Source organism: Pinus tabuliformis, chromosome 4_1, assembly GCF_031772625.1.
Source record: "Pinus tabuliformis cultivar Carrire ecotype Pingquan chromosome 4_1, CPIR1, whole genome shotgun sequence".
Taxonomy (NCBI): Eukaryota; Viridiplantae; Streptophyta; class Pinopsida; order Pinales; family Pinaceae; genus Pinus; species Pinus tabuliformis.
Window position 1 is genome coordinate 621,916,173 of NC_142303.1, and position 19,527 is coordinate 621,935,699.

General features: G+C 38.9%; 1 protein-coding gene across 1 annotated transcript in view; it reads left to right on the forward strand.

Moving 5' to 3' along the window:
- The window catches only part of LOC149177557 (uncharacterized), a 367,210-nt gene that overhangs the window by 134,262 nt on the left and 213,421 nt on the right, over positions 1-19,527 (forward strand). Inside the window, exon 4 of the mRNA XM_089420162.1 lies at positions 2,433-2,509. Within this exon, the coding sequence (XP_089276288.1) occupies positions 2,433-2,509 (77 nt within the window). The remainder of the gene's footprint in view (positions 1-2,432; positions 2,510-19,527) is intronic.

Genomic DNA, 19,527 nt, shown 5'->3' on the forward strand with positions numbered 1-19,527 from the left:
AGGGGTTAGCTAGTTAAGGGCTAGCTAGTTAGGGGTTAGCTAACTAAGGAATTAGTTCAAGAGTTAGATAGGTTTGATTGTAAGCCTACGGGCAGGTAGGAAAACAGAGGCCACTGATTAGAAAATCAGGCCAGAGAGAGAGAGAGACTCTTATGTAAATATTTATTTATCAATACAGAGAATTCGATTCCTGAATTGTGTGGTGTGTATTGATTAATGGAGTTATGAATTGTGTGTGAATTAGAGTTTCTGCATAGTATATGTATGCAGGTGAAGTTCGAGCAGAACACAGAGAAGAGGTGGAGTATGAAGGATCGTGGTTTGATCGTTGAATCTGATTATCAAAGTGAAGTTCAGGAGTGACAGTGTTTAAGAGTACGCAGAGTAAGTCCAAGAGGGAGTTGTGTTGTAGAACAACCAAAGACCAGAAACCCTGGAGAAACCCGAAACCACAGAAGAACCTTGAGAAACCACATAAAGGCAAAGAAAGTAAAGGCACGAAGGAATGAAGTAAACGTGCACAGGAGTCGTTGGATCAGCTAGATCAACGGATGAGATTGTTTGCGATAAGCGGCCAGGATTAAGTCGTGTAGAATGGAGTCAAGAAGATGAGCGGCGAAGATTAAGCCACGTGTTGGCAGAAGGACAGAGCGGTTTTCATAGGCGGAAGTGGTTTTCGCACGGCCTCAAAACCATAAGCGATAATTGAAAACGAACCCGATGAAGTTATGAACGATAACTTAATCCAGTTGAAGTCCGGAGGTGATTGGACCGTCCGTTGAAAGGGTGATTGGACGCATATCGTGTGCAAACAAGCACGAGGTTTAATTTGGAAATCGGACCCAATGAGAGTTTATATAGCAGGGTTAAATCTTTGTTGAGTTCCGGTGATCAGGACCGTCCATGGGTTGATGGATCGGACAGTAATCACGCGGAAAAGTGTGCGCAAGTTAATATTCTGAGCGGACCCGATGTGTTTATCAACGCAAGTTAAATTTGTTTGAGTTCCGGAGGATGAATGGAGATCGCGCAATAGCCGTTGATCTGGTGGAGTGAAATCAACGGTGGAGGTTGAACGCGATAAGGTGAGCATCAGTAAATGTGCCAAGGTCGTGGATTGGCGGAAAGGTAAGTTTTGTGGAGTATTTCTATTATATGAGGAATAATAGAAATAAAGTGGATTAAGGTTTTATGGGTTAGGTGAAGTTTAACCAAAGTTGGAGACCATGGTATGGGGTTTGGTTAATATGCGTGGGGTATAGAATTAACCAAAGTTTATGAGGGTTGAATAAGATTCCGCTGGAAAGGTTAATTAAGGTTTAGACTATTGGATAGTTATTGAAACGTTTCCGCATGAGGTTTAATTAAGAAGCCAAAAGCCTTAATTTGTGAAGGTTTGACTAGGTAGGGAAATTAAAATTCCTGGAACATAGTAGACATAGAATTGAATTTGCATAATGTGGGTATTGTCGGCTTTGGCTGGCATCAAAAACCCTATCTCCAAAGTGATCAATAGGTGAGATCTCATCTTGGACACTTGAGATCAATGGTTATGACATAATCTTTCACCGACTTAAGCCACCTTTTAGTCATACGGTGACTTGACTTTATAATATAAAGTTAATATCTAGAGAGTACCCTTTGGACATTTCCACATGCTAGACACCAAGCCAATGGTAAAATACCTGTCCGAGCTAGAATATTCAACACTATAGGTAAAGTCCATTGATTAGGCTCATTGGTCCTCTCTTGGTAAACTATTCTCTGTTAAAAAATGAATTAGTGCGTTAAAAAATGAATTAGTTTGTGACAGTTTTTCGATCCCCGTTGATCATAAATAAGGAAACAGATGGCTTAGTCATTTCTTGTCAGGTATGTGTATTATATACCTTGTTATGAGAAAACTTCTCAATGCTTCAAATTTTATATGGTTTTCTTGATGAGTAAAGTTTATCTACTCTGTCTGAACTTATTTCTGCCCTTAAAAATATCTATTTGGAAATCATAAAATTTGTTCGATGAATTATACAAAATCATAAAAGATTTCTGTTAAGCTGGAATTATCGAATGAGACCAGTGCATCTAAGATATTTTTCTTTTGATTGGTTAGAAAGTCCTTCGCATATTTTCAGTATATATTATTTGCATATTCCAGAACTGATTTTGATCTCTCTTGTTTTCTTAGATTTTCTTGGATTAGATATTTGGGATTCATAACATTTTTATGCTTGTTTCTCTTGGACTGTTGAATATTCAATCAATTTGAAGAATTACCTGAAAATCTGTGATTCAATTTCTATCTGAGAGAAACACTTAAATGACCTGTTTTATCAAGAGAAACTGGCAGATAATCTGCTTGCAAGGCTTGAACTTGTACCTTTATAGATAAACATTTGAGAGTGATCTATCTGGTCATTATTTTGGGGTTTCAGGTGGTTACTTTCATGGACTTGATGATTTGAGTTATGGAGTTGACTTAGCACATATACGATGGCTTGGTATACTACAGGTATTTCAAATTGAAAGTAGAAAGCAGATTATTATTTTGACCTTTCAAACTTCTATATTACTGTTTCATCCTATTTGCAAGTGCTTGTATAATCTTGTAGAGGTTATTTTTATGTGGACTCTTTAGCGTTTTTCCAGCAACTGTGGGTGACATGTTGGGTTTCAAACTCTTATGCATGAAGTTTTCCGGCAAGAGAAATATAACGATATTTGAAGAAGAGCACTCTACCAGCCGTTTGGATAGTAAAATAAACATTCACACACGCAAAATGTAATAGAGTTGCATAGGGAGGACGTGAGAGAGGGATAATAAAATGAACAAAAGTCCATTTATTAAAGAATATCCAACACAAGAAGGCCAGACACGTGAAATTCATATAGGACAAATAATAAATAAATATTTTATACATGAATATGTGATAGATGATTACAATGCCATGTGACAGTATACTTATACGAATTGATTAGTCACAATGGTTGACGGTTGTGTCCCTTGGTTAGGTCATGTTCTTTAGATAGGATGTGTAAGCTTATTTATAATTATTATTATTATTATTTTATTGATTGAATATTTATTTTATGTCCATCACATTGTCTATCCCTTCAAGGATGCTCTGTGCCTCAAAGCATTTGACTTGGCTTTTGACTGTGATTCATCCCTTTCCATTATTTTGCATTTTCTCTTTTATCTTTCTTGTAGTAGCATCAACCTCTAGGCATTTCCAGGCCCCTTCTCATAAAATGAGGAAAATAGGGAACTAGCATGAGTGACTGACAACAACTAACCCAAAAGAAGGGAGAATAGAGAAAGAAGTATGTGGAAAGTGTTAAGCATGGAAGGATATGTAAATTCTATCTCTATCAAGGCCTCCTATTTGTCCCCTCTTGGACAGTGAAAGAAAAGCCCCAGAGTGGTTACACTTTACTGGAAGGAAATGATGACCACCAAGGTGAAATAACAAAACGAGTTTAACTTCCAAGCATCATGATCTATGATCTGGCTTCAACCCATGATCCTTAAATGCCTAAAGCATTGCATGTAAACACTTCATATGAACTGGCCAATGATGAATGTACTGGCCAGTGATGAATGAGAAGCATCTGAGTAGCTGCTATCTGAAGAATATTTGAGGTTGTTGTATGGAAATTTGTGTCATGGGAGAAAATTTTTTCTACTAGGTTTACCAATGTATGTGGATGATTAACATTTGGCTCCGACTTGGGGACATGTGCTCACTATAGAGCATAGGGGAACCTCAACAGCTCATGAAAATATGTATTAAAATCAGCATGACATGAAAACAAGGATGGATACAAAATCAAGATGCATAACTGTTTATTTCTGTAGCTCGGGTAGGTACTTCTACACAAGTCTTCTATCTAGTTGTGCAAAAGTCGTCCACATTATCCATAGAACACTTGCTTTGCTTTAGTGTGAGCAAGTTGCTAGTGTAACTTAGGAAAAACCACATATTAATATGTTGGCTTATTGAGCTAAAAGAAACTTAGGAAAAGTAAAGTAATTTACTTTAGTAAGTTTTAATCTTAGCCATTGATCTCAAGTGAGGTGAGATCTAATCTCGACCGTTTATCACTTTCAGGTTAGGGTTACGGATTTAACTCAATGTAAAGTTATAAAAGCAAGGTTGAGGAGAGGAGATAGACACACTACAACACAAGATTGAGAGCAACATCTCAATGAGTGGTGTGCTGGGTTTGAGGGAGTGCAAAGAGGCTAAAGATCTAGATCCACATGAGGGATCGAGCACTGATCTAGGGTAGATTTTCTGTATTAGATCCAAGTTATTTTATTCTATATTTTCTCAGATGGGCCATTATCCCAAGATGGGAGCCCATGTAAGTTTGGATTCTTTTAATGAAAAACTTGTTGGGCATAAATCTGTTTGTGCGATTGTGATTGTGATTGTTATATTTGCTCTCGCTGAATTTGTTAGGAACCTAGCTATGCATTTATTTAGTAGATCACTTTTCTGCTAGGGATTAAATATTGGTTGCTAGGTTCGCAGGAATTCTAACAATAACACACAACCTACCTAAACCTAATCTAAACTAAGGAGGAGTAAGTATAATAATAAAACCAATGAACCCATATCAATGCCTCATCAAAGTGAAAAACTGTAATATTTCTAATTGGAAATAATAGTAAATACCAAAAACATGAACTAGGAACAACAATTAAAATTAAAGTCCAAGCACCCAAATCAGAACACCATAGAAAATAAGCAGAATAACTGAGCCATTTTATTAATCAATGGGAATCTGAGTACATAATGAGTAAGAACAATGGAACCTGGGCTTGCTATGCAAGTTATGCAAACCCCAGGTGAAATCTCGTTGATCCAACTACTGAAATGGCTCCAAATTGATAATGCACATTGCCCATAAAATCTGCTATAGGATGCCAAATGGAACTGGAAGTTTTGCTCAAAATAATGCTCGAAATGCTCTGAAATTGCAGCCACGAGCTCCTCTCCTCAAACCCGAAAATACCCAGAAAATGTTTGGCCTATCTCCAAGCCAAAATTGAACCCACAAAGTGATGCAAATTCCCCAACTAACTAGCAATTCGCCCTGCTATAAGAATGAGGATTTCAAGCCCGAATATCGCTCGAAAAAATCTATAAAATTAGTCAGAGACTCCTCACAATAAACCCACAGAAGCCCAGAAAGTGTTTGGCTGTATCCACCAACCCCCGATGACCCACAACAAGTGTGCAAATTGCCCAATTTGGCCAGAAAACGCCCCACAGTCTTGATACTGCTGAATTAAGCCCAAATATACCACTAGAAATCTCTCCCAACTCTGGTTAAATTCTCCCTTGAGGTATACCTCCAATCTCCGACCCTTATCTCTCCTCAACCTCTATTCCTATAGTTCCTGCGGAAGCCTGCCTGGATACCCATGTGCACTTCTAGAAATGTAGAATTTCGGCCCCAAGAATTCACTCAAACTCAACACTACTAATCACCACAAAATCTCTAGATAAAATAATGGCAAACACCTGTAAAAACTTTGATGTTCTGCTCCTCCGTAATTGATCTCACCACAAGTAATTTGAACCACTTCTGGGCCCTGGAAGAAACACAGACTAGCTATAATAACTTACAAATTTGCCTAATGGAAACTTGGAAAGCTCCCCAAATTTGCTTCACTAAGGAGACACTCAAAGTTCTCCAAAATGAGGGTGGAATTCCACTTGGAACTCCTGTGCTAAACAACACTTCTCTTCTTGTGCTAAACAAATCCAAAAGAAGATGTAATGTGAAGTGTAATAGTGAAAAAGATGATCAACAAATGAGTCCCTCCTCCTTTTATAATTTCTCCCCATTTTTCTAGATTCCCCTTTTAATTATTATTTTATTGGTGGGGGTCATTTTCCGCTAAGTGACTTTTTCCTTCATTTTAATAAATTAATAATATTGCCAATCTCCAATAAAATAATACTTGTCACCTTTCTCAAAAATAATATTTGCTTCTTTTAATTGATATTACCAAAATTGGGCAAAATTCCCAAGGTCACAAAATTGGTGATATTACAAAAACCCTACCCTTTTTCTTGGTTAAGAGACAAAACAAGGATATGTGAATGACAAAGTGATCATATCACATAATGGTCAAAAATAAGATCCAACTCATGAGGACTGATAGGAGCATCAACATCATATGCCAATCTTGACATATGTGTCTAGAAGCTTGATCTATCTATTTTGGAATGGGGTTGTGTTATTGCAAAATCTAGTACCCTAGTGCAAAGCCTCACTAAGCAACCTAAATTGAGCACAACAATGGGAGAGTTACCACTGTCACCTCAAGTACTCCCCTCATTTTTGTGGTTGGATACAATCCCCATAAGGGAGTCTTCCCTAGTAGATCTTACAGATCAAATAACCCAAATAGACTTAGGCTAAATGCCTCCTAAGGGCTCTACAACAAGATTCGTCCATGGACATGTATGCAATGATTAGGATTTTGTGTGACATAAGGTATAATTTCTTGAGAGCAAGTTTAAAGTGTGAAAATTTGATAAAAATATCACTTATTGCAGTGAATCGATAATTATCTAATGTATATAATTATGAGAAAAGATATTTTACTGCAAATACTGAATAAAAACACGATTGCAATATTCACAAAAATAAATTGCGAAATCTTTGATAGAAAACCAACCACAAAGTGGACATAAATATTTTTGGACAAAACGTCCTTGGAAAAACCTCGAAGGGAAAACCAATTCATCATGTTGAAAAATGTGTAACTAGGTTCGGTCTTCATAGAGATGAAATGTACTTTTGATTATTGTAAATTGTAAATATGAAAGAAAATTATTATTATTATTATTGGAACATGAGTTTCATGCTCAAGGTCTTTTGTTTTATAGGTCAAGCACCCATTGAGTGCTTCTAGGGTTTGTCCTAGGTCAAGAAGTCAAAAGATTCATTGTCATAAGTTGAAGACCCCATCGGGCACATTATAACTTGTAAAGAAAATGATTTGTCTTAAAAAGTGTTCAGATACCCTCCAAGACCAAGTCGGCCTAAAAGGAAGAGCCATGCCCACCTTGAAGAGCCTATATATAGGAGGGAACTCGTCCTCCTTGAGAGATATTCACTCATCTCTCATTCTAGAGAAGAAGGAAGAAGAAGGCAATGAAGAAGGAAGAGGACGAAGAAGATCTTTGTTTGGGCTATTTCTCTCTCACACATGCTAAGGAGACTAGGGTTTTTGCAACAGATCTAGGGTTTCTATCTACAAGTTTGATCTTGGAGAAAAGAAGGTAAGTAGGTCAAGCGAAGGTCACCGAGGGTCATCCTCAAGCTCCAAAAGTGAGGGAAAGGAAAGCGAAGGTCAAAGGAAGGCTCAAAAGGTAGATCAAAGCTCACACATGTGGTAATAGTAATTGCTGGGGGGCCGAAATTCTACAGTTGGAGGTTGAAGAGGTGCTACTGGAAGAGATTTCACTGGGGTTGACTGGATCAAGGTTAGCACATCATCCAGAGAGGTTGGTCTTGATCTTGGAGGGTATTGAAGTCAGTCTTAAGGTCTTGGACTTCGTCAATTGAAGAATCTATAAGGAAGAGAAGAGATTTGCGGGTTTTCCTGTCAAGTAGAGAGGTTTTGGCCCTAGCTTGCGACCTATATTTTGTGTTCTTGTTCTTGTTTTTGGTAGTTGTTTGATGATACACACATATAATAATAAGTAACAAAGCTAATAAGTAAAAAGACATCACAAGCAATTATCAAGTAAAGAGAAATCACTATAATCATTGCCCTATAGATTTCTCAACATAGTTTCAGAGCTAAGGTTGGCTAAGGGCATTATGAAGATCTCTACTACATTGAGGAAGCTCTTCAAGAAGTGTTCAAAGGTAACATGAAGGACTCTTCTCAACTCTCACTGGCACATTCCAAGACGAGAACATTTGGGTAATCGATAGTGGTGCATCTAGACACATGATTGGTCATCACAAGCAACTGAAGACATTATCAAAGGGAAAATCTTCGTACTTAGTAGAACTTGGAGATAATAAAAGATATCCTGTAAGAGGAATTGGATCAACCTCTATAGAGTTGGAAAATGGAAGCAACATTCATCTCAACAACATCTTATTTGTTCCAGGTTTGCATAAGAACTTACTTTCTATTTCAAGTTTAGAAGATAAGGGTGATAGAGTAGCTTTCATTGATGGAAGAGTTGTAGTATGGAGTAAGAACTCAAGCATAGAAAATGCTAGAGTAATTGGTATTTGTGAAGGAATACTTTATAGGTTGATATCTCCTCTTGCACAAGCTTTGGTTCACATTGAAATCAACCCATGTGAACTCTGGCATAGAAGATTTGGCCATCTTCATTTCAAAATCCTTCCAACTCTAAGTTCTATAGTAGAAGGAATCCCCGAATTGAAAGAAGATCATGAAGGAGTATGCAAAGGATGTGCATTGGGTAAGAATACCAAGAGACCATTTGGAAGCAGTGCTTCACGGTCAAAATAAATCTTGGATCTTATTCATTCTGATGTCTGTGGTCCTATGACTCCTAAATCACTTGGAGGTCATCTATATTATGTCACATTTATAGACGATCGTTCAAGGAAAACTTGGGTTTTCTGAATGAAATCTAAGGACAAAGTATTTACAAAATTTCAAGAATTCAAACTGAAGTTGAGAACCTTGCAGAAAGGAAAATCAAGATACTAAGGTCCGATAATGGAGGAGAGCATACATCCAAGGAAATTATAGCTTTCTGTAAGGAGTCCGGGATTAAGAGGGAGCTGATAGTCCCATACAATCCCGATCAAAATAGAGTTGCAAAACAAAAGAACCGATCCATTGAAGAAAGTGTAAAAGCAATGTTGCATGATCAAGATCTACCAAAATTTGTGGGGAGAAGCCACCACTAAGACATTTGTATATATTCAAAATCGAAGTCCCCAAAGGTCACTAGATAACAAAACTCCGGAAGAAGTATTCACTGGGAAGAAACCAACTGTATATGATCTCTGAATCTTTAGTTGTCATGTATATATTCATATACCGAAGGATAAAAGAAAGAAGCTGGATCCATCAAGCATGAGAGGAACATTTGTTGGCTACAACAACTCCTCTAAGGCCTATAAAATCTACATAAAAGGACACCGTATAGAAGTCAGTCGAGATGTCATATTTGACGAAAGTATTGCATTCAAGAAATCAAAGGAACTTCGCATGGACTCTGATGATGGAGAACTTCCAATATTTGAAGAAGAAGTTGACAAGGAAGAAGAAGAATCTCACCTTGAAGATGAAGGTCCCAGTGAACCTATTCAACCTGTGGTCATCCCCAAATCAAGAAAGAGACCCAATTGGTTGAAGTCAACACTGCTTGATGCAGAAGGTCATGGAGCAACTTAGGGCACATTCAGGGAAAGTAAGAAGCCCAAATGACATTCTGGGTATGTAGCCTACATGACAAAACTAATAGAAGCAGAGCCATGCACTTTCGAAGAAGCAGTCAATCATCAAGAATGGAAGGATGCCATGAATGAAGAATATCAATCGATAATGAAGAATGGAGTTTGGGAGATCGTGCCTAGCCTTGAAGACAAATCTGTGGTAACTTCCAAATGGATCTATAGGATCAAACATGCAACAGATGGAAGTATTGACAAGTATAAGGCAAGATTTGTGGCAAGGGGTTTCTCTCAACTTGAAGGCATTGACTATGAAGAGACATTTGTTCTGACAACAAGGTATACAACTATACGTTCGTTGGTTTCTCTGGCAGCATCGATGGGATGGAACATCGTCAAGACTGAATTTTTGAATGGCACAATTGATGAGGACGTCTATATAGAACAACCCTTGGGATTTAAAGTTAAAGACAAAAGGGCATATGTTTGTAGGTTGATGAAGGCATTATATGGCCTCAAACAAGCACCAAGGGCATGGTGTGCTAGGATGGATGCATACCTTCAGAGATTAGGCTTCACAAAGAGTTCTGTTGATCCGAACCTTTATATTAAGGTTGTAAAGGTGAACCGGTAATAATTCTTTTGTATGTAGATGATCTTCTCTTGACAGGTGTAGAAGGTCGAATTGAAGAATGTAAGAAGCTAAGTTGCATGAAACATCGAAACATTTTAGAGTTTCCGAAATGGGTATGTTTAGAAATGTCACCTCCCAAAAATGGAAACGTCGGCCAAAACACCAGCTGAAACGTCATATATGTATATATATAGATAAATAAGTGAATAACACATTATCTTGCAAGAAAAAAGGGAATAAGACCCATAGATGACAATTTAGAAGGAAAAGCAATCCTATATTAACTCTCATAGATGATTACATGATGGTCGAGTTTTGGCCAAGTTTCGGAGTTTCGAGTACGGGTACGGCCTGAAACGTCGGGTTCCTAGAAGTTTCATGCAACATAGGTAAGAAGCAACTAGCAACATAATTTGACATGAACGATCTAGGGCTGATGCATTACTATTTGGGACCATTAGTCTGGCAAAGACCGATGAGATTTATCTGGGTCAAGGGAAGTATGCGATCAAGATGTTGAAGAGGTTTGACATGATGGAATGCAAACCAATGACAACTCCGATGATCACAAACTTGAAAAGGCTAAAGAGTGTAGGAATTTACAGGGTAAGTTCCTCAGACAGAACACCAAAGGACACCGCTCACAAACAGATCACAGATCAATACACCAGTATTTTGACGTGGTTAAAACCCTCAAAGAGGGAAACAGTCCACGACTGAGCCAACGCGGCCACTTCAGGCAATTTATTAATAAAAGAATGAAAATTTACATATGCTTCTCTCATAGACGGATTACCCTACAAATGACCCTCCATGCGCTTTAAATAGAAATCATGGACCAATCGGGTGTTAAGCCACAGATCAAGTGTCGGTAATACCGAGGAGAGAATGAACCGTCGGATCACTACATATCGTGACCGTCGGATTGTAAGTTACAAAATGTATAAGGTAAAGAAACACACTTTACCTAACTCTATACTAGACCAAGTTGTACTTAACTATTTCCTATGTGTCGGAATATCCTAACATCCCCCCTTAAGAACAACTTGGGATAGGATTGAAGGATTTACAAATATGACACAATAGGAGAAGGAAGGAGGCACTAGAGCCTATCCCCCCTTAGTGACAACTTCCTGAACTCCAACCATAAATCGAAGTTTAGTGAACTTCGCCTCTGTGAGAGCCTTTGTAAAGATGTCTGCAACTTGATCATCTGTTGAACAATATTGCACTTCAAGAACATGGTCATGAATGAGCTTTCTGATGAAGTGCCTGTGCAGTTCAATGTGTTTGCTGCGCTGATGTTGGACTGGATCTTTGCATAGCTGAATGGCACTTTGATTATCACACCAAAGTGTAGTCGGATGCTGCTGCTGAAAGCCAAACTCTGACAGGATCTGACGAAGCCACAAGGCTTCCTTACTAGCTTCTACGGCACCACGATTTGCTTCTGCTGAAGAAAGAGAAATGGCACCTTGTTTCTTGCAAGCCCATGTAATAGGTCCTGAACCAAGAGTGAACACATAACCTGCAGTAGACTTCTGATCATCAGGGTCACCAGCCCAATTGGAATCAGTGAAACCAACCAATAGAGGAGATGCTTCGGCACTGTAATGAATCCCAAACTGAACTGTACCTCGAACATAACGAAGTATTCTTTTAGCTGCTTTCCAATGACTTTCATGTGGGTTTTGCATAAACCGAGCAACAAGGCCAACAACAAAGGAAAGGTCAGGACGAGTATGGGTTAGATACAAAAGTTTTCCTACAAGTTGACGGTATAAGGTAGCATCAACTTCAGGAGAAGTACAAGTGACTGAAAGTTTGACTCCAGACTGAAAGGGAGAAGGGGCTGGCTTACAGTCTTCCATGTGAAAATGGCGTAGAATATCACAGGCATACTTGGACTGAGAAAGGGAAATACCTTCCTTGGGTTGCAAGACTTGAAGACCGAGAAAATAATGTAAGTGTCCTAAGTCTGTCATTTCAAACTTCCTTTTAAGGCTAGACTTCACATGGTTTATAAGGTTGGGATCACTACCAGTCAGGATAAGATCATCAACATAAAGAACAAGAATGATAAGAGACTTGCCCACTTTCTTGGTGTAGACAGTATTGTCAGAATGACACCTAGAGAAGCCAGATTCTAAAAGAAAGTTATCCATTTTGGCATACCAAGCTCGAGGAGCTTGCTTGAGACCATAAAGGGATTTCTTAAGCCGACATACAAGGCTGGAGTCTGTTTGTATGAAGCCAATAGGTTGTTCCATATAGATTTCTTCATGCAAGTCCCCATGCAAGAAGGTGGATTTAACATCCATCTGATGGACTTCCCATTTGAAAGAAGCAGCAAGGGAAAGAACAAGGTGGATAGAGTTCATTTTGGCAACAGGGGAGAAGGTTTCAGTATAGTCAATGCCTTCAACTTGTGAAAAACCCTTAGCAACAAGACGAGCTTTATGTTTATCAACTTTCCCATCTGGTCCATACTTGGTTCTGTAAACCCATTTGCATCTAACAAGTTTTCGTCCCTTTGGTAGAGGAACAAGATCCCATGTTTCATTTGCCAATAATGAATGATATTCTTCATTCATAGCTGCTTCCCAATCTGGATGGCCTGAAGCTTCTGCAAAGGTGTCAGGATCATAATTCACTGAAGCTTGAGCCAGTAAAGAAGAGGCTCTCTCGAACTGAGAACGTGTACGTCGCTGATCTGTAGGATCACCGGCAAGATCACCTGCTGCATCCCGAGTAGCACGGACCCATTTTGGAAGCTGAGGAGCTGAAGGAGGATCCTGAGAAGGTGGGGGAGGATTTTCATCCTCGCTTTCATCATCTGAAAAGAAATATTTTCAAAAGTAGAAGAGATAGGGAGAGGTGGCACATCCGCCGAACTAGGCTCGCAGGCCGATATATTTTCATCAAACTTTACATCTCTTCTAATGATAACATTTTTGGACTTAAGTGGAATAAGTCTATATCCTTTGACATCTTCAGAATATCCAACAAAAATACATTTTTCACTCTTAGGTTCTAAAGCTTTATGTTTCTCATCTGGAATATGGGCCCATGCTTCACTTCCAAAAACACGAAAGTGACTTACATCTGGTTTGATTGAGCTCCATGCTTCTTCTGGAGTGATATTCTTTAAAACCTTAGTAGGAGTGCGATTTATTATGTAATTTGCACAGTTAATTGCTTCTGCCCAATAATTAAGACTAAGTCCTTTAGATTGAAGCATACAATTAGCCATTTCCTTTAAGGTGCGATTCTTCCTTTCAGCTACACCATTTTGTTGTGGAGTATATGGAACAGTATGTTGCATTTGAATTCCATTCTCAGTGCAAAAGTTGATGAATGTGTTTTTAACATATTCTCCGCCATTATCAGATCTTAGCTTAAGAATTTGATGTCCAGATTGTTTTTCAACAAAGGCCTTAAAGGCCAAGAACATGTTAAATACTTCACTCTTGAGTTTTAAGAAGTATACCCAAGTGCGCCTGGAGAAATCATCAATGAAAGTTAAGAAATACTTGTAGCCAGAGAATGAAGCAACTGGAAGTGGACCACATAAATCACTATGCACGAGCTGTAAAGGGGCCGAGGCGTGCCAAGAGGCACGTTTTTCAAAACTGTCTCGATGATGTTTTCCGAGTACACATCTGGAACAAACACCATCTCTGCAAGATACCATTGGAAGACCTGTCACCATATTTTCTTTACATAGATTCTGAAGAGAGCGATAGTTTAAGTGACCAAATCGCTCATGCCAAAGTTTGCTCACTTCATCATTATGAGCAACAAATACTGAGGGAAGATTTGATGACCCAAAGTTGTGAAACTTATACAACCTTGTAGAATCATCAGCAATGCCAGTAGCTAAAATCTGTCTAGGATCTCTTAGGTCCTTAATTACAACATCGTGAGGTGAAAATTCAACGATTTTACCTTCACCTGAATGGGTTATCTGATATACAGATAGAAAGTTGCAGGATAAGGTTGGAACACATAATACATCATTAAATTGACCATTGTCTAGATGAACAGTTCCAGTCCCTACAACACTAAGAGATCTATCGTCCCCAACATATATATTTTTGGTGTTACAATCATTTAAAGAAGAAAACATGGCTTTGTTTTTGGCCATGTGATAAGAAGCTCCAGAATCAATGAGCCACTCATGAGAATGAGAAGAAGAAGATACATTTAGTGCATAGCCAGACCGAGATGCTTGACAACCACATGCAGAAAGTGCCATTCCTGAAGATGAAGTTGAAGTTGAAGATTGCTCCAAATGGATGTTATGCTTCTTCATTGCTGCTTCCAAGGCTTCCATCTTCTTAAAGCATTTGGATTCTAAGTGGCCATCTCGATTACAAAAGTTGCAATGTCTATCAGTCTTCTTCCCTTTGTTTTTATTTGTCTTATCATTTTGTTGAAATGATTTTTCATTTTGAGGCTGAAATTGCTTAGGACCCTTGTTTGGTTTAGGACCATTCTTTTTAGGATACAACTTCTTAGGATTCTTTGGATTTGGTTGCTGTTGGGCGGCTAATGCTTTCTTAGAAGAGTTTCCAAGATGAAGAAGACCAAGGTGTAAGAGTTTTTCTTGTTCTCTTATTAAAGAATCACAAAAGGAATCAAAGGAAGGGGACTTGTAGGTTTGTCCTTGAGAAATGAAGGCTTCTCTTGTAGAATGGAAGGTGGAAACAAACACAGAATAGGCTGGTCCCAACTTAGTAAGAATGGAGTAGATAAGGCTACTATCTTCTTTCTTAACCTTAACACCTTCCAAGAGAAGTCTAAGGGTCTTGAACTTGGACAAAAAATCTTCAATGCAAGAAAAATTATTGGGTTCCAATGTAAGCAATTCATTTTCAAGTTGATGGGCTTTAAGTTCATTTTTAATTCCAAAGACTTTAGTAATTTGTTGCAGTGCTTCATCAGGAGTATCAAGTTCTGCAATATGGAATCTAAGATCTGGAGAAATAGACATCCCTATCAACCCACGTGCTTGGTCTTGCCTATTTTCCCATTTAGATGCCTTATCTTCATCTTTCGGTTTGGTCTCTTGGCCTGTGGCTATTCTGTAAAGACCTTTACTTCTAAGTAAATCCACAATATAGGACCACCATTGGAAGTAGTTAGTGCTATCAAGAATGACTTGGCATGGACTTTCCATTTTTAACAGAAACTGAAGCTGTAGATGCTGAAACTAAGTGTACCAATGGAAAGATCTCGAAAAATTAGGCTGTTTAAAAAAAACGGTTCTGAAAACGGCTTCCGGATGAAGAAGTTATGGCTTTTTGAAATTTTTTTTGATGAAGTCGTCGACGAAGTGCGGGAATGTGCGGAAATGAAAAATCCGCCCCCAAAAAATGGAGACTTGAACCCAAGACCTCTACTTTCATAAATTAGCTTTGCACCAAGTGAGCTATACAAAAAGTTAGAGAGAGAGAGAGAGAGAGGGGGTTGATGCTTTGGGTTGCGTGCTTGCTTTGAGAAAGCTTTTTTCCCTACAAAACAAAAAACACAAAACCCAACACGGACATACAAAAAAAAACGAACCTTGCGGCTCGAAGTTAGCTTTAGCCGGAAACTAGATATTTTCAAAAATGAACCTTGTGGCTCAAAGTTAGCTTTAGCCGGAAACTAAATATTTTCCTCAATGTTTCTGATTTTCCGAGATCACACTAAGGCGCAATGGAAAAGAGCATACGCATGAGAAAAATCCTTCCTTTCTGTTTCTGATTTGCCCAGATTGCACAGAGTCGCAGGGCAAAGAGCATACGCAGAAATGAAAGGTATAGATCCGGTAATAAAAAAGCTAAATAAACCGAAACCGAAATACACAGAGAGAAAATAACTGTAAACTACAAATAAACACTGTATACCTCCAGATCTTAAAAATGACGCAGCTAGGGCTACCGGAAACCTTTTTGCGTGAAACGAAAGGGTTTCCTCACTGGAACAGATGCTCCCAACACAACAGAGCAGTCCTCTCGGCCCGAAAGCACTCAGAAACAGTAGATCTAGGAAACGGCAGTCAGATGCAGTTCTACCGGCTTCAGATTTGGATCACCAATGGATGCGGCCCTCAAATAGCTCTGATACCATGTAGGAATTTACAGGGTAAGTTCCTCAGATAGAACACCAAAGGACACCGCTCACAAACAGATCACAGATCAATACACCAGTATTTTGACGTGGTTAAAACCCTCAAAGAGGGAAACAGTCCACGGCTTGAGCCAACGTGGCCACTTCAGGCAATTTATTAATAAAAGAATGAAAATTTACATATGCTTCTCTCATAGACGGATTACCTTACAAATGACCCTCCATGCACTTTAAATAGAAATCATGGACCAATCGGGTGTTAAGCCACGGATCAAGTGTCGGTAATACCGAGGAGAGAATGAACCGTCGGATCACTACATATCGTGACCGTTGGATTGTAAGTTACAAAATGTACAAGGTAAAGAAACACACTTTACCTTACTCTATACCTAACTCTATACTAGACCAAGTTGTACTTAACTATTTCCTATGTGTCGGAATATCCTAACAAAGAGTTTCGAATCAAGGCTAGTGGATCTTTCCAAGTATAGACAAATGATTGGCTCACTGATGTACTTAGAGAATACTCGACGAAACATATGCTTTGCAGTAAATGTTCTCATTCAATTCCAAGTCGAGCCGAAGCATGATCATTAGATAACAACAAAACATATTTTGAGACATCTGCGATGAACCATCCATTACTACCTGAAGTGTGATATGAGGAATGATGTCCCTCTGATTGGATATATAGATTTCGACTGGGTAGCAGTGAGTAAGATGGAAGGGGCACTACAGGAGGATGTTTCAGTTTAGGATCCTTTGTGGTCTCATGGATGAGCAGAAAGCAATATACAGTTGCTTTGAGTAGTGCTGAGACAGAATACAGTGCAACCTGTGAAGTAAGTAGAGAATCGTTCTGGTTGAGGAAGCTACTATTTGATGTATTTGAAGGACCAATGGACCCTACAATGATACATTGTGATAACACCAGTTGTATATGATTGTCTGAAGACCCAGTGTTTCATGGAAAGACAAAGCATATCAACAACAAGTATCACTATATTCAAAAGCTATTACAAGATGGTGTTTTGCAGCTACAATATATCTCCTTTGATGAGCAGTTAGCTGACATATTGACAAAATCTCTTCCTAATAAGAAGCTTATGTATTTGAGAGACAAGCTTGGTTTGGTTGATGTATACTCCGTAGTTCAGAGGTAGAGATAGGCACATCATTCTTGTCTTCACTTGGGAAGACAAAATGGAGGATAGGGTAAGCATCTGACATTCGATACTCTTTGAGGATGAGGTAGGGCATCGAAGATAAGAGTATTCATGGACCGATATTCTTTGAGAACTAGCTATCCAAGATAAGAATAGTTGAAAGAAGGTCATACTCTGTGAACACCCGGGTGGAGTTTGTACCTTGAGAGACAATGATGATGGTGTCTATAAATCATTGGTCTCGCCAGCATTGTGCTATGATCTTGTGGAGGGATAGAGTTGTTAGTTAAGGCCTTGCTATGTGACAATGCTGGTTGATATGATGCTAAACAGATGGGTTACCAATCCGACTTTTCTTATGAGATCTCTTTAGATTGAGAATGTCCATGTACCATTTATGAATACTTCCCTAGTTAAGAGGGAGTGTTGAAAAATGTATAACTAGGTTTAGTCTTCACAAAGATGAAATGTACTTTTGCCTCTTGTAAAGTGTAAAATGGAAGAAAATTATTATTATTATTATTGGAACATGGGTTTCATGCTCAAGGTCTTTTATTTTATAGGTCAAGCACCCATTGAGTGCTTTTAGGGTTTGTCCTAGGTCAAGAAGTCAAAAGAGTCATTATCATAAGTTGAAGACCCAATCGGGCACATTGTAACTTGTAAAGAAAATTATATCTTTCTTAAAAAGTGTCTAGATACCCTCCAAGACCAGGTCGGCCTAGCAACTGGCAAGTCGACCTAAAAGGAAGAGCCACATCCACCTTGAAGAGCCTCTATATAGGAGGGAACTCGTCCTCCTTGAGCGATATTCACTCATCTCTCATTCTAGCGAAGAAGAAGGAAGAAGGCGGCATCGAAGAAGGAAGAGGACGAAGAAGACCTTTGTTTGGGTTATTTCTCTCTCACACGTGCTAAGGAGACTAGGGTTTCTGCAGCAGATCTAGGGTTTCTATCTACAAGTTCGATCTTGGAGAAGAGAAGGCATGTAGGTCAAGCGAAGGTCACCAAGGGTCATCCTCAAGCTCTAGAAGTGAGGGAAAGGCAAGCCAAGGTCAAAGGAAGGCTTAGAAGGCAGATCGAATCTCACACGTGTGGTACCAACAACTGTTGGGGGGGGGCTGAAATTTCAGATCTATAGCGGAGGCCGAAATTTTGCAGCTGAAGGTCGAAGAGGTGCTATTGGAAGAGATTTGACTGGGTTTGAGTAGATCAAGGTTAGTATGTCTCCAAAGAGGTTGGTTTTGGTCATGGTCTTGGTCTTGGAGGGTATTGAAGTTAGTCTTAAAGTCTTGGAATCCGTCAATTGAAGAATCTATAAGGAAGAGAAGAGATTTACGGGTTTTCCTCTCAAGTGGAGTGGTATTGGCGATGGCTTGCAACTTATATTTTGTGTTCTTGTTCTTGTTTTTGGTAGTTGTTTGATGATACACACTTATAATAATAAGTGACAAAGCCAATAAGTAAAAAGGCATCACAAGCAATTATCAAGTAAAGAGAAATCACTATAATCATTGCCTTATAGATTTTTCAACAGTTCAGATCTAAGGGTTTTATTATTATTCAACAAATTCTGCAATTTACAACAGAAGTCAATACTTTGACTTATCTAGATAAGAGCATAGATCATCTCTAAGAAGATGATACATGAGATTAGTTGAAGACATGTTGCTTCAACTGATTCTCCATTGTGTTGCATCTTGTCATCATGCTGCACCCATCATCACACTGCTGGACCTCATGACTGCTGCACTGCTGTCCCATGTGCCATTGTTGAACCATGTTGTCATACAACATGTCTCATGTGATTGCAACACCATGCTTGCCACAACTATCCATGTTTTCCACGCTTGCCATGCCACTCGACCATAGAAATACACAGGAGCCTCATTGCTCCTTTTGTACCACGTGCATTTATCATCATGATTGTACCTGATCAAACAATACTGAAGCTTCCCTGCTTCTCAACTTGCCAAACTGCAATTGGAGAAAATGTCTTCTCAACGTAATTTCCCTCTTCTTGGGAGAATCTTTACTTTGCACTTTTCTATGCTGTCAACAAATGCTTGATCTTGTGAATCCATCTTGAAGTCATTGCTGACTTTCCACAGATCTTGGTACAATGACCTCCTTCAAACTTGTTGGCCTGAACTAAGAGCCCTTCTAGATATCCATATAATTTCTTCTTTTCGA